This window comes from Meleagris gallopavo, chromosome 1 (genome assembly GCF_905368555.1).
Source record: "Meleagris gallopavo chromosome 1, MGAL_WU_HG_1.1, whole genome shotgun sequence".
NCBI classification, from domain to species: domain Eukaryota; kingdom Metazoa; phylum Chordata; class Aves; order Galliformes; family Phasianidae; genus Meleagris; species Meleagris gallopavo.
In genome coordinates, this window is record NC_139404.1 from 142,196,532 (window position 1) to 142,211,466 (window position 14,935).

At 38.7% G+C, this 14,935-nt stretch overlaps 1 protein-coding gene across 5 annotated transcripts in view; it reads left to right on the forward strand.

Annotated features, from left to right (window-relative positions):
- The window catches only part of DOCK9 (dedicator of cytokinesis 9), a 116,453-nt gene that overhangs the window by 8,620 nt on the left and 92,898 nt on the right, over nt 1-14,935 (forward strand). For 2 of the 5 annotated variants that reach the window (XM_085215580.1, XM_085215582.1), the window contains exon 1: nt 6,347-6,911. The exons of the other annotated variants lie outside the window; for them this stretch is intronic. In XM_085215580.1, the coding sequence (XP_085071706.1) occupies nt 6,750-6,911 (162 nt within the window). In that variant the 5' untranslated portion in view covers nt 6,347-6,749. Of the gene's footprint in view, nt 1-6,346; nt 6,912-14,935 lie in introns of those variants that run through there. 5 annotated transcript variants of the gene reach the window in all.

Sequence of the window (14,935 nt, forward strand, 5' to 3'; positions counted from 1 at the left end):
CCTCCCTCCCTGGAAGCATTCAAGGCCAGGCTGGATGGGGCTTTGAGCAACCTGGTGTAAAGGGAGATGTCCCTGCCTATAGCAGGGGGGTTGGAACTAGATGATGTTACAGGTCCCTTCCAACCCAAAGCATTCTCTGACATAGAATTAACTGAATAACCAAAATATATTTAAAATACCCTTCAGATTTAAGTTCAGTCACAACATTAACTGAGAATGAGTAATGCTGATTCAGAGCACCTAGAAGACAGGAAGGCATGTAATATAGAGCCATCATGTAAATAAATAACCCTTAGCTGCTGCTTTGTGTATTGTGGTTGCTTTTTGATACTGAGCTTAGCTGTGGATTTCAAAAGAGATAGCATGGTGACAGATGCTGCTCTAGCTTGGGAAATTTGAGTCACAAGCTAAACTGCTTTTACTACATTCAGTGCTCTGTGGTTGGGAAGGAGTTATTTTGTGAATTCAGAGTAGTTTGTTTTTACTGCTATAAAGTTAATCTTCCCACAAAGAGTGACTACGTGTATACTGAGCATGGTTAATGTTTTCATATTATTAAGTAGGGAAAGAATTTCAATATCTATTTACATCAGTGTGTAATGTCATTTATTACAATTTGTTTGTTATCATAGGGGAAATCCTAAGTGTAGTTGATTTCAGGGGCCTCGGGTTCAATACATGTGAACGTGTGGAAATGTAAGTTGTTGTCAGCTTGCATGTTCAGAGCCTGTGTTCATGTCAAGTTCTTAAGTGGTGAGGTGCTGGAACAGGTTGCTCAGAGAGGTTGTGGATGTCCCGTCCCTGGTGGTGTTCAAAGCCAGGTTGGATGGGGCCCTGGGCAGCCTGGTCTAGTATTAAATGGGGAGGTGAGTGGCCCTGCATGTGGCAGGGGCGTTGGAGATTCATGATCCTTGAGGTCCCTTCCAACCCTGGCCATTCTGTGTGATGTGCTTATGCTTTGACATTGCTCCAAAGAAAGAGTTCAGTGGGAGAAAGGGATAGTGAGATAGCTCTTTGTCTCAACAGATTTGTGAAGAAATTTGAAGTTAAATACTAGCATTGTGGGCTTAAAACAAAGTAATTAAAAAGGCTATGTTTTTGAAATGTTTGAAAGGTACTCATCCAACTTCCAGTTCGAAGGAATTGCCTGTACCCAATGCAGTGATGTTAAGTGGTGCTTCCGACCTCATTCTGTTAAGCACATTTGCACCTTCTTGCACTGACTTGCACTAGTACTTTTGCAACTGATTCAGCAGGTGATTTAGCTGGAAGTCATTATTGTATGTTTGCCATTAAGAGTGTTCAAGGAGCTTCACCCTTAGTGTTTGCTAGTCCAAAGGGGATCTTGACTTCTTGGTGAACGTCTGATTTGAGTCAGTCTAAAAACAGCATTCAGGTTAATGAAGAGACACATTTGATAATTATTTGGAGGGTGCTATTCCAGTTTCCTTCAAAATTCTCTTGGGTGTCTTGCTTGCCTGGCCTGTTATTACCATGGAGTTATTTGCCTGGTATTGGGCATGGCCTCAGATGGCCCAAGAACGTTATGTACGAACTTCTTCCTGGCTGTAGCATACAGCATGATCCAGAGGTTTTCTCTTATGAAATGTGAGGTTTCTAATAGGTAAAAAAAAAAAAAAAAAAAAAAAAGAATTCTTACTGTATACAGTCTTACTGGTAAATTTTAAGGGACAGTGCCTCCAGCATAGTTTTTGGCAGCTAGAGATATGCTGGAGGGAACTTGGAACTTGTTCCTTAATAAGCTAGTAACAAAGGAAAGGAGAACAACCTGAATCTGAATATTGTAGAGGGAATAAAAGTATATGTGAGCTCTGAGTTTCTGTTACTCTTCCCTGAACACAGTACAATTGCTCAGAAATTGAGCTTTAACTATCTTTTTCTAGTCTGCTGTATTTTGACTGTACTTTAGTATGGTTTCATCAGTATTCCTGAAAATAATATCCTACAGTTAGTGACATGTTCTGCACTTCCTTATAAGAAGGATATGTTGTGGCTATCATGTCAGTTGCCCAGAATAAAAAGTTGTCAGAGCCCAGAGTAGAAAGGTCAACTTGAGGAAGCTGGAAGTTTTGTAACCACTAGATGGAGTCATGTGAGCATGTTTCATACTAGAATCCTGTGCTATGGCTTGAAACATAAAGCAGTTAAAGGAGCTATAGATGTCTTATGTCTCATGCTTACTAATGGAAGTTCATTTGCTCAGTGTAGTTGGGCAACTTCCTGAAGTTCCTGGGTTATTGTTACTATGGCTGCCCTGAAGATGTACTTGAGTTAAGCTTGAACTTAAGGTGTGTGCCTTACTGGTTACTCCCCATGCTTACTTGTGGATGAGAATGTGTTATTATGTGTATAAGAATGGACTTGGGAGGAGGATGACCTTTTTGCAGCTCTCAGTTATGCAACAGGAAAGTACTACCTATGGCACTTAGTATTTTGTAATTAGTGGGGTTTTAAATGTGTGTATCTCTCCATCAGCACATACATGAACTGTGTATGCAAGATTAAAATCTCTGAATTAGCATTCCGTGGGTTGCATCATTTAGGCTTTCTTCCCACTTGCTCAGATGTGAAAAAAGGCATAATAAACATTCCCTTGTATGTAGATTAAAATCAACTTATGCCATTAGCTGGCTATGACAAGCTTCCATGGCTAATATTCCAGTCTTCATAAGTCTTATTTTTGACTTTTTGACGCATCATACGGACGATAAACTTGCTTCTGGTCTTCAGCCTGATGATATAGTTAGGGTTTCTAATGTTACAGTAGGTTTTTCATTTCTCTGTGATGTGTATCCCTTCTTTGGGCCTTGCTGAGTGTGCGGATTCTCATTCAAAATTACATGCTATTGTCAAGATTATCTCTTGGAGGAAGCATAACTGGTCTTCTTTTCAAGTACAGAATTTTCTTGGATCTTTTCTCTGTTTGATGTGTGGCTACCTGATACAGTGCCAAGGAATCATGCGAGGGCACGGGCTGAAGGACAAATATGAGTTACTTGGTCCAATTCCCTGCTCAAAGTAGGTCTGGTTGCTTGGAGACTATGCCGGTCTAGTTTTACGATCAACAGATGGGGAGATTGTTTAATTTCAATATTTGACTACTCTCATGGTTAAAAATATATATACACATCAAAAACTCCCTGTATATAAATTAAATATTGCATGGGGTTATCTCTTGCCGTCTGACTGCCACCAAGAAGAACCTGGTTCCATCCTCTCTTAATCTTCCTGTTAGGCGGTTGTGGATAGTGATAAGATCTCCTTTGAGCATTTGTTTCAGGCAGAATTATCCAAGATCTCAGCAGTCCTTATATCAGGCACCAGAACCTGAATTTTCTGCTTCTCCTCTAGGATGATACTGTTAAATTGGAACTGTTGTTTACTCTTCTCCTCTTGCTTGTGGATCTTAGTTTTTTCCTGCAGCTTTACCAGGCAGAAGCCAGTACCTTGGTCTGGATTATCTGGTTATTAAGGCACTCCAAAGGCACACCGTTAACTGGTGTCTGTTTTAACCCTTCTGGGCTTAGTCAGCTTTGGGCCCACATCTCTAGCATTCTGAGCTGATCCACAGACAGCTGCCAGATGGAAGGAAGGTAGTGCTCCACCTACAGATGCTGTCAGGCTTTGTGAAAAGCTGAGTTCAGTCAGTATGTGTTAAAATCACTCGGGAACCAGATGCTCACTCTGTCAAGATGGCATCAGTTTGGCTATGTTAAGTATCAAGGACAATTTATTTGGTAAAGTTTTAAGTACTTCAAATGTTTTAAGGATTAAACGTATTTTTGTGCCTTAAATGCCTAGATGCTTAAATCCTGACTGAATTGCATTCTCCTGCAGATATGGCCTTGTTTCTTTATGAAATACTTTCCTATAATGGTGGCATGTCTGAAGACAGAACGTCCATGTTGTTTGGTGGTAACATATTTGATGGGAAGCTCTCCTTAGTTTGATTTCTGTCTAGTTGCACCTCATAAACTCTTATTATTGAGAGTTTACAGGATGATTTTAAATCAATTCAGGTAGCTTTTCCTTAAAGATTTCTATCTCTGTAGGGTGCTAACCAGCATCAAACCGAAACTTGAAAGCATTGGTTAAAATGGCCTGATTTCTGGCACTTGTTTACTTTTTACCTACAAGATTCTGCTTGCTGGAACTCACTTGATTGCTGTAGGGCTGCTTAATATTTTGAAGCCCTGTGGTATTGCAGTGAAAAGTGATCATTAGGCATTTGCTACAGTAAAGTTATGACTGGTGGTTAGGCTTTTAAAGTAATTGTGGAACCTCTGTTAAGCAGTTCCCAACAATTACTTTGGAGAGTGGCTAGAGCTTCTTCTATATTACCTGTCTATGTCTTAGAGGGACAGTGTCCTTCTGAAGAAACAATTTCATCTTTTTAACTTCAGAAATCTTGTAGTGCAGTCGGTACTGGTCCAGTACAGTACATAGCAGGGAGAAGCTTGATGCATCCCATATAAACCAGGCAGTCTAGTCTAGGAATTTAGTATTTACAATATGTGCTAATTTGAATAACTCTGGAAATCTGCAAGCAGACCTTTTTTCACAAAGAGAAGTAATGTTATTCATGTCCCCTCTCCACAGCCCTCCTTTCCTTCCCTAAGGGAGAAAGACCTCGTAAACCAGGTGCAGCTAAAGGCAGTTTGCAATGTCCAGCTTGCTGCTCATATCATGAACAATACAATCTTGTTCATATGTTTTGTTTGTGTGTTTTGTTTACTTTCTAACCATTGGATTAAAATGTTTGGCTACCTCAGGCTGTCCCTTATCTCTCTTCTCTTCTTGGTAGAGGAAGTTCCGTCAGACCCTCGGAAGAATTTTTCCATCATCCTGGTTTCACTTTGAGATGTAATTCCATTAATAGATAGTATTACAGTTGTGTCACGTTTCTGTCTGCACGTTCACTGCTTTGTGCAGTGCGGGGTGCTCATCACAATTGCAGGAATTTCCCTTGTAAAGCTGGGAATCTCTACTTCGCTTCACTATAGTGACATAGGAAAAAGTCAGCTTGTTGGCAGTCTGCTTTACGTATTCGGATTTCTCACAGTATTAATATTTAAGCACCTGGTCACACATCTCCTCTATCTGGATTCTTCCCATCCCTTATGACCTTATGTTTATCTGCCTTTCAGGCTCAATTTGGAATGCTTTTTATGTCATTGTTATCACCACAGTATTGACCCGAGTCTGTTTCAGTTGCCTTTTTAAAAATACTGTAGGAACACGATGCTAAATTTATTCAAGGTGCAGTCAGAATAAAATTTGCTCTTTATCAGTTTTGAATTAGAGCACCTCCTGAGGCCACTTCCAACCTGTATCATTCTGTGATTCTATCATCTCGTTTGTCTTCCTCAATGAACTCTCTTTGTGTGTTTCCACATCCTGTGTGGTGCTTTAAAAGTGAGGCCATTTTCTCGCCAATGGAAAGAACTGTCTGATGCATGTTAAGCTGCTCTAAAATGAGTAGAATTTGTGCTAAATACTTCATTCTCACTTTTTTTTTTCCCTCTGCCCAAAGCTACTCCTTATTGACAAACTGCTGTAACACAATTTATATTTCTTACAGTGTGTGGAACATGATAATGACTGCCCTGGAGAATATGGGACTGGAAGGAACTACTTGGATAGCTGTCAAGTATTGATTCTTTTTCCTTTTTAATCAATGTTTCTACATACTATTATACCATATTTGAGTTAGAAATGTAATCCTGAGATGTTAACTAGCTAGATGTAAGGGAAAAATAGTAATAAATCTTGAATATTTCTTCTGAATCATTCATTACAGCATTTCCCTAAGTTAGTTTGTATGGGGACAGACGTGTAGTTGACATCATTGATCTGTTCTCCCCCTCCCTTCGTGCTTCCCTGAAGTCCCTTTAATTAAGAATAATCAAATAGTCATTAAAATAATAAAAAAAAGAGCACAGCTATTTGCTATCAGTGACTTCATAAAGTCAGTTCTGGCAGATGGGAACTCACTACTCCAAGTTACTTTTATGCGTGAGGGAGAAAAGAAGAAATAACGACAGTTGTCAGCATCCAGCTCCCTTGTGGTGTGCCTGAACTGAGAACAGCACATTGATAACATATAGGTTAGATTGAAGGGTTTTGTTTCTCGTTAGCAGCAGTAACTTAATTTCCCTTCATTCTTGAGTCCCTGCATGTGACATTTCTGCTTTTAAACATTAAAAAGCACAAATAGGTCAAGGAAAGAAATGTTTGCTAGTACGAACTCTGTGCTAGGCATTCTGGGAGTGTGCTTTCTTGCAGCAGATGAGGATTCTTTGTGGCTGGCAGCAGAAACTGCAGCAGTATCTTTGCAGTTTCCTTTCATCTTTGATTATGTTCTGAGGATCTTTGAAATCTGGGAGCTGTTTCCCAGACCCTCCGGAATATCTTTTCATCTCTCTTGTGGAGTACAGCGCATGCTGAAAGCCTCTTATCTTCTTCAGCTGAGGTATCCTTTGCTTTTCATCACCCTCTGATTTTTCGGCGGCTGGATTTTTGGCAGTGTTTGGCTTAAACAAATAGGATTACATTTCAGTAGCTGATGACTTGTAGTTGAGGAACGTACTGAATGTCGGACATAATGAAGATTGTACAAAGAAATATTTCTGCAAAGCACAGGGAAATTATCCGAGCTGAGCAAAGGAAGACGACATTCTGCAAATGCAATCAGGGCTGCTAGAAATGCAAAATTCACCGGATTTGGAATGGGTTGCACTACAAGTGTGGTTCTGTTTAAAGGCATCCGAACAGTTTTTGAGAGAAACTGTGGTTATATTTGCAAACAGCAAGGGGAAAACAATGCCCTTGAATATACAGCATTCAGCTTGCCAGATGAAGATTCAGGAATATTGATTCATTCATCTCTGGTAAATACAAACTTGTTTCAGTAATAATTTTATCTGGTAATTGAAAGCTAAACTAAATACCGTGTTTATTTAATGTCTACTGTGTACAGACTTGATATTGCCTTGATAGTATAGCATGCTAGTGCATGTATGTGACATGTAATACACGTGTGCATGCAGCTGTAACATCAAAGCTTGGGCTTCATACTCATTGTATCATTTGGATTTGTATTAATAGTGTGAACAATTTGCTCTCTGTAAACAGGATTGGTACACAAGATCATATGTTAAATCTTTCTTAACGTGCTTTCGGAATATATTTGGCACTTCAAATGGAGCACAGATAATTACATTATTTGGAAAAACTGAGGAATGCATTGCTGGAAAAACGGTAACCCAGGATTTAAGGTTTATTTTTCAGATGCATTTAAATAATTTTTTTCTTCTCTGAAAACATTCTGTTTCCATTTAAGTTACTGGAATGTGTACAGGAGCATTCTAGAAGAAAAAAAAAAAGGTTAAAGGAAGCAGTAAACTGTTTTCTGCACCTTCTTTGCTTGCAAAGGCTTTTTTAGGTGTTGCTTGATGCAAAGAAAACCTGCTTTAAAGTGAGACTGTTGTCTTTGTACCCCGCAGGTTAATGACGCATATGTGCGTCAGATATATTACATTTAGGCTTGAGGGGGTGGAATTGCAATAGCTAACGAGCACTGCTTGCTTCAGAATTGGGTGAATAAAGGAGTTAAATATTTATTTCGATTAATTTTAAGTCACTTGTTAATTGCTAGCTCAACAACAAGGCAGTTGGAATAAGAGGGGTGTGGTACCTTGGCATTTCGGCAAGCTTGTAGTGCCTGCTGGCATACCCATGCTGTGCAACTGCAGTTATGGAAAGCCTTCAGAAATATCATCAAGCTGTTGCCTTTATGCTGGTCAGCTTCGTTCTTGTTGAACAGAAAGATGAGAAAAAAGGGGTGTCTGTGTGTATGTGTATGTATATACACACACATATATATATGCATGCAAGTAAAACTTCAGGAAAGAATATGTGTATGTACACAGATGTATGTATGTGTATGTATACACACGTGTATGTGCGGTGTATACTTGTATTTATGTGTATGCATTTATATATATATTATATATACACACACACATTACTTAGTTTCCAGGAATGAACCTGAACTGGCTTTGGATGCTTAAAATAACTGACGGTATGTGTATTGCCTTTCATGATAGTATTGCTTCTCATAAATTCTTAATATTGTTGGCTATTACAAATAAAATGGCTTCTTCTAGGTATTAGAAGCCTCTTTATGCTGTTAGACATGTTAAAGTTGACCTGATACAGATGGCTATTAGACATTGGTTAAGGGCTGGACAGTGACTACTTCTGCTAACTTTTGCAGTCCTTCGAATTCAGGACCCAGCACCTTTACTGGCTTCCATTACACAAATAGTTAGGTGAGAAACAAATAATACTCTTAGAATATGTATAGAATATTGGAGTGAAAAATCATTTGTATAATGGATTTTTTTTTTTTCCTTCTTCATCTTTGTTTCCTCTGCTATTTTTTTTCCCAGGATTAATTTCTCTTTAATTTGGGCCTGCAGAATTGGTTTGCAGAGTAGCAAGATGAACACAAAATATCCTTAGTCTTCCAAGTACTACTAAAGTTCCAGATCTGTTAATTGGGCTTTTCTTCTACTCCAAAAGTTGAAAATGCTTTTAAATAACATAAGTGGGGTCTATTTTTGATAGTGTTTATTTGTTGATATTTTCCATATAAATATTTATATTTGCATGGCTTTATCACCTTGGTTTAGCTGAAAGTAGTGAGTGAAGATAAGTTTCTTCCAAGGATAAATAATTGAAGGGTTCGTATTGAATGTTGTGGAATTGAGGGGTCAGAATGACTTCCTGCTCTCTGTACTGGATTACTGTAGTTTGTGGAAGAAAAGGTGAGAGTTTACAAGAAAAAATCTGGCCCTTCATTGAAAGGTGACAGTCTTGCCAGTCACAGCTGAGCCTCGCTGTGGTTTTTGGTGACTCAGACTGGGAACAGTTGCTCCTGATTTACTCCTGAAGAGTGGAAAGCAGGAAAGACACCGCAATCTTGGCAATAGTGACAAGTTATTTTACAGAGCTTATCTAAATGTGTACTTTAATACTTTAATACTTTTTTTTTTTTCCACACTTTGTTGTTAGAACTTGATTTTGCCATTTCCTCCTCCTTTAAAGACTGGTTTTCAGCAATAGAAAAGACCTTGCTTCTCCCTAAGAAGCCATTCAGGGAGGTGAAGACTTGAGGAATGCGCTTCCTCAGGAGGGAAGCTGCATGGTTAGTGTGCAAAGAGAATGACAGTGTGTCACCTTCCTGTGTTTTCCTTCATTGTGGTGTTTGTTGCAACAGATGCATGTGTGGGTGTATGACTTCACCTATTTATTCGTTTGTGCTGTAGCATATATCACAGCTGCAATTTATTAACTCTGCCTTTTTGGCTGTTCCTGCTATCTGCTCTGTTGAGCTCGTTTGGATCCAATATCTCCTGATACACAGCTGTTGTCAAAACGCCTGTGAATTTCAGGGAGTTTTGTACTGTAACTGCACATTGACCCTCTTGCAAAACTGGTGTTGAAAATCTGTGAAAATTTCCTGTGAGCAGAAGGTGGTCAGGCAGTTCTCCTGGGAGGAAAAAGCTCCATCCTGTGAAGAAGCAAGGAGGCAGCAATAGTTTGTGTAGTGTATACTCTATGATTTTTTTTCCTATTTAACTTGTAATCCAGAGGTCAGGAAGATGTACCTAAAGTCTTATTAAGTCTAATTAAAGTTTTATCTTAAGCAGGTGTACTCTTTTGATTGCTTGAAGGAAATCAAGGATAAAATGAAGGCTGAGTGAGAATGTCCTTCTTGGGAATACGGTTTATTTTCATCCATCTGAGATTGTTTGAGCCTGCAATGAAAATGCCATATCACTCATATAGGAACATTTCTAGCTTGTCATATACACTTTATCTTATTCTACATCACTGAGTTTGGAGGACCTCACGGGATCTCTATGTTCATTGGGGTATAAACCAATGTTTTTGTAAGATTATACATTTAGTTTGAGATTATGCAACTTTTAACAAGAAAATTAATGGAACTGTGTTTTCTTCAAATGTCCTCCTAGGTCATATTTATTTTCTGTAAATGTTGAAGAAAATATTCTAATCTGCTTAGCTTTATGGTAAGTTGAAGGATGTGAAACTTAGAAGGAATGGCTGAAGGAGTTGTAACTGCTGAGTCTGGAGAAGAGGAAGCTGAGGAAAGACTTCATTGCTCTCTAGAGCTACCTGGAAGGATGTTGCAGCCAGAAGGTCTGGCTCTTTTCTCAGGTTACAAGGCACAAGGAATTGTCTTCAAGTTGCATCAGAGGAGGATTGGGTTGAACATCAGGAAGAATTTCTTCACGGAGAGGTGTCAAACACTGGAAGAAGCTGCCCAAGAAAAGTGGTGGAGTCACCATCCCTGAAAGCAGTTGAGAAACGCATGGATGTGGCATTAAGGGATGTGGCTTAGTGATGGGACTCAGTAGGTCAGGTTGATGGTTGGACTTGATGGCCTTGAAGGTTTTTTCCAATGTAAAAATGATTATATGATTGTATGGAAATAAAATATATAATTTCTGCGATTTTTTTGAATTTCAAAATTACGGTACTTAGTTTTGATTTTCCTGTGACTCTTTATTGTCCATTTTCAGCATGATATTTCATGTTATTTCTGATGTGTTGGAGTATCTTGAAGTTAGGACTGTTTCATTTTCTCACAGCCTTCATTCTTGTGGTCAGATAGTATTTTATTTGCAATCGTAGTATGACCAACAAATATCTGGGAGGGATATGTTATTCTACTGTTTAGGGCATAAAAAACTGTTTGTGGTGGTACATAAAGATGAAAAATAAGCATAGGAGAATGGTGATGTGGGCATAAGAAAACCAACAAGAATTGAAAGTAGCTTTGCAAATACAGCTGTTGACATGTTGAGTGAACGAAGAGGGTAACTGGCTGTGCTGGTAAGGCCAATGGAGAAGACAGAACTTCTGAAGTGACACAGGCTGAGCTGATGGACAGTAATTTTCTTTTATATGTCTGAATATTGCAGAAAGCAGCTCTATTTATGCTTGAAATATGTAAATTTTTTTTTTAACTGAGTTTGCTTTCCATGTCATACTCAACACTGCTGTTTCTCCCATGAAATTTTACAAAATGTTAGTTAAAGCTATTTAGTAGCTGGGATGTGTGCAAGATGTGGCCTAATAATTTAAATAGTTCTAAAATTTTATTAAACCTGATGTGGAAAAAACATTAATTTGAATAAATTTTTACATTTGTGCTTACAAAATTTCCAAGAAGAAATGCAGGGCATTTTGGAATAGTGCATGTCCAGCTTTAAAATGGATAGATTTGGGTATTTTCTGGAAACAGAACCAGAAACCTCCTGTTATAGTAACTGCAGCTTCTTAGTCCCTGTAACCTGTTGACTTTACAGCAACATCCTCATTAGGCCTTATTGAATTTTTGTGTGGCTGCAGCTTCTGTGCTGCTCATGAGTCATTTTGTTTGTAATGAACCGGGACATCTTTGAAGTGTACCCAAGTCTGCATATTGGAAGATTGATTAATGACAGCAGACAGCTATGTCGTTTTGGAAGTAATCTCCACAGTAGTCATTTAAGTTGGAAATATTTTGATTTCAGGCTAATATTAAATTAGTTTTCAAAAATGATTGTTTTCTTAATTTAGCATACAATATAATGCTTATAAAGTTCATTACTGAAAGGCCTGATGTCCTCGCTGTATGACTTAACAAATTAGTATCAACTTGTTCCTTCCTAGTGGAAAAGTTTATGGAAACAAAGTAGAAGTATAGAAAAGAGAAGATTCTAGGGAAGTGAGGCTGTTGAGTGAGTGGAATTTTTTTTCTTTTTTTTTTTTTCTTTCTTTTTTTTTTAATGTGCTTAAACAGCTTATGCAGCATTTCCCTTGTGGTGTGCAGGTAATTTGTGTGGCTTACTTTGTTAGGCTGCTGTCAGATCATGCTTAAGCTTGCAATTGTATTAAAATTTAGTTTTATCCATCAGCACTCAGAGCATTAGACCTCATTAGACCTCTTAATAAGGAAGAAACAGACCTGATTGCAACATCCTAACTGCTCCATAGCTTTTCTTGTGTCCCTTGTGTGAGAACTTTTTAATCTCCTTTCATCTTTCTGCTTTGGGTAATGAAAATCTACTATCTTATGTGTTGACACATTGTTTTGGTTAAATCTCCTGATGGATCTTGTAGAATTTTCAGGGCTTTTTTTTTTTTAACTTTTCTATACACTCGTAAGAGAATACTTGTATGTCCAAATGTAGCTGCCTTTCAGCAGCAGCAGTTAGGGAACAAATTCATTGAACACGTCGTTCCTGAAACAGATGAAAGTCTTTGAAAGATGCCTGTGAGAAGTTTGTTAGACCTAGATTGGCCAGCACTCTGTGTACTGGTATGCAAAAGGTATTGAAGACTGAGGATGAAATCTGGGGATAGTTGTTCAAAGTCTAAATATGTAAGTTATTATTTGTCCATAACAAAATAGGCTGAATGTGCAGAAAAAAAGCATCTGGGCAAAAAAAAAAAAAGACATCAAGTTTGAATCTAGGTAGAAAATACGTTTGCTTTGAAAGCAGCGTCTTGGGAGAGCTGAATATCCTGCTTTTAACTTCAAAGCATGAGCATGAAACCTTCTGGCTTGCTTGAGTTGCATGGTGTGAAGAGGAATTGTTTCGGTACAAAAATAAAATCATAGATTGATGGAATGGCCTGGCTTGAAAAGGACCACAATGATCATTTAGTTTCAACCCCCCTGCTATGTGTGGGGTCACCAACACCAGCCCAGGCTGCCCAGAGCCACATCCAGCCTGGATTTAAAAAAAAAAATAAAAAAATAATAATATAATGTATACAAGTAACAAATTTTTAAAAAATATGTTTTTAATTAAAACACGAGAGGCCAACAGAAATGCAGAACTAGTGAGATATTTAAACTTGTTTTTTGTGAAAGTAATAAATGTGCTAACTTATTTTATGAAATAACAGAAGCCCAAGTTTAATGATTAAATTGGAGAACTTGCATATTTGCTTAATAACAAAAACATGTCTTCACAGCACCACATGTAGGTAGGTTGAAATATTAATGACAGTCACTGTGTTTTACTTGCCAAGAGGCACAAGCACATGGAATATATAGTACATATAAGCTGCAGTCAACTGAGTGTGTAGTGGGCATGAGAAACAGTACTGCATTGCACCCTTCCCCTCTGCAGCATTCAGTTGTCACTTTTGCAGTCCATACTCAAGCTATATGCTAATGACTTGTGAAAAATATTGCTAAAAATCACATAATAACATTACAAGTTTACATTCTTGTGGGGTCACATGGCTATCTATCTGCCTAGGGCCATGTGTGGCTCACAGGCTGTAGGTTGGAAACGTATGCTTTAAAGCCTTCTATGAACTTGAGTAATAGGAATGAGACTTCTGCAGTGGAGACAGTGCAATTTTGCTTTCAAAATTAGAGTCTAGAGCTAGTGAACACTAAAAAGGAGTTGACTTTTCTGTTTTTTTTTTTTTGCTGTTGTTTTAACTATTTAACACTACCATGTGCTTTAGGAACAGCCTGAAGTATGCATTTCAGCTATCTACAGATGCAGGTATCCTCTTCTGGTGTGAAATTAGATGTGTTTACAGTAAAGTTGGGAGGAAGCTGCTAGCTTTTGCAATGTTATTGTTTCTTAGAAATCTACTGTTTAAAGATTAGTATTATGGAGTAGGAGGACCGCTGCTGTTCTTCAGGATTGCTTGGCACAGAGTTGCTTCTGTTTGGGAGGTGTTCTGACCTACGTTTTTGACTTGCGTATGTCTTTGATCAGTATCTGTACTGTCCCATTAGTTCCTGATAATTGTATGCTGCAGTCCAAGTAGGAAAAGAGTGATCTTTAATCAAATACTGTTCTCACTGCCAGTCTCCCTGTCTATGTGGAGATAGAATCATAGAATAGAATAATAGAATAAAAAAATCCTTAGAGTTGGGAGAGACATTTAAAGGCCATCCTGTCCAACTCCTCTGCAATGAACAGGGATATGTAAGCTAGGTCACATTACCCAGGGCATTATCCACTCTCATCTTGAACATCTTCAGGGATGGAGCATCAATCATATCTCTGGGCAACCTGTGCTAGTGCCTCACTGCCCTCACTATAAAGGACTTTTTCCTGATGTCCAACCTAAATCCACCCTCTTTAAGTTTGAAGCCATTTCCCCTTGTTCTGTTGCCACAGACCCTGCTAAAGAGTCTGTCCCCTTCTTAGGAGTCTGTCCTCCTGTAGCTCCCCTTTAGATATGACTGGTTGCCAGCTCCATTCATGACTACTCTTTGGGCCCAGTCCTCCAGCCAGTTCTTTACCCAGCAAAGAGTGTATCTGTCCAAGTCACAGTGCCAGCTTCTACAGGAGAATACTGTGGGAGGTGATGTCTAAGGTTTTGCTGAAGTCTTGGGAGAGTACGTCAACAGCCTTTCCCTCATCCACCAGATATGTCACTTGATCAAAGAAGGAGATCAGTAGTGGATAAGGGAAGAGCAACTGACATAATTTACCTGAATTTGTACAAAGTATTTGATGCTGTCTCATGTGACATCCTTGTCCTTGTCTCTGAATTGATGTGGATTTGGTGGATGAACTATTTGGTGGATAAGAAATCAACTGGATAGTCACACTTCCAGTGTGTGTTGCACTCAGTGTTGTAGTGAAATAGTGACAAGTGTTCTTCAGTAGTTGATATTGGCACTGTTTAGCATCTTTGTCAGTGATATGAACAGTGGGATTGACTGCAAGGGATACGTTTGTGGACAACACCAAGCTGTGTGGCGTGGTTGACATACTGGAGAGAATGGAAGATGTTCAAAGGGACTTCGATAGGCTTGAGAGGTAGGCCTGTCTGAACCTTACGAGGTTCAACAAGG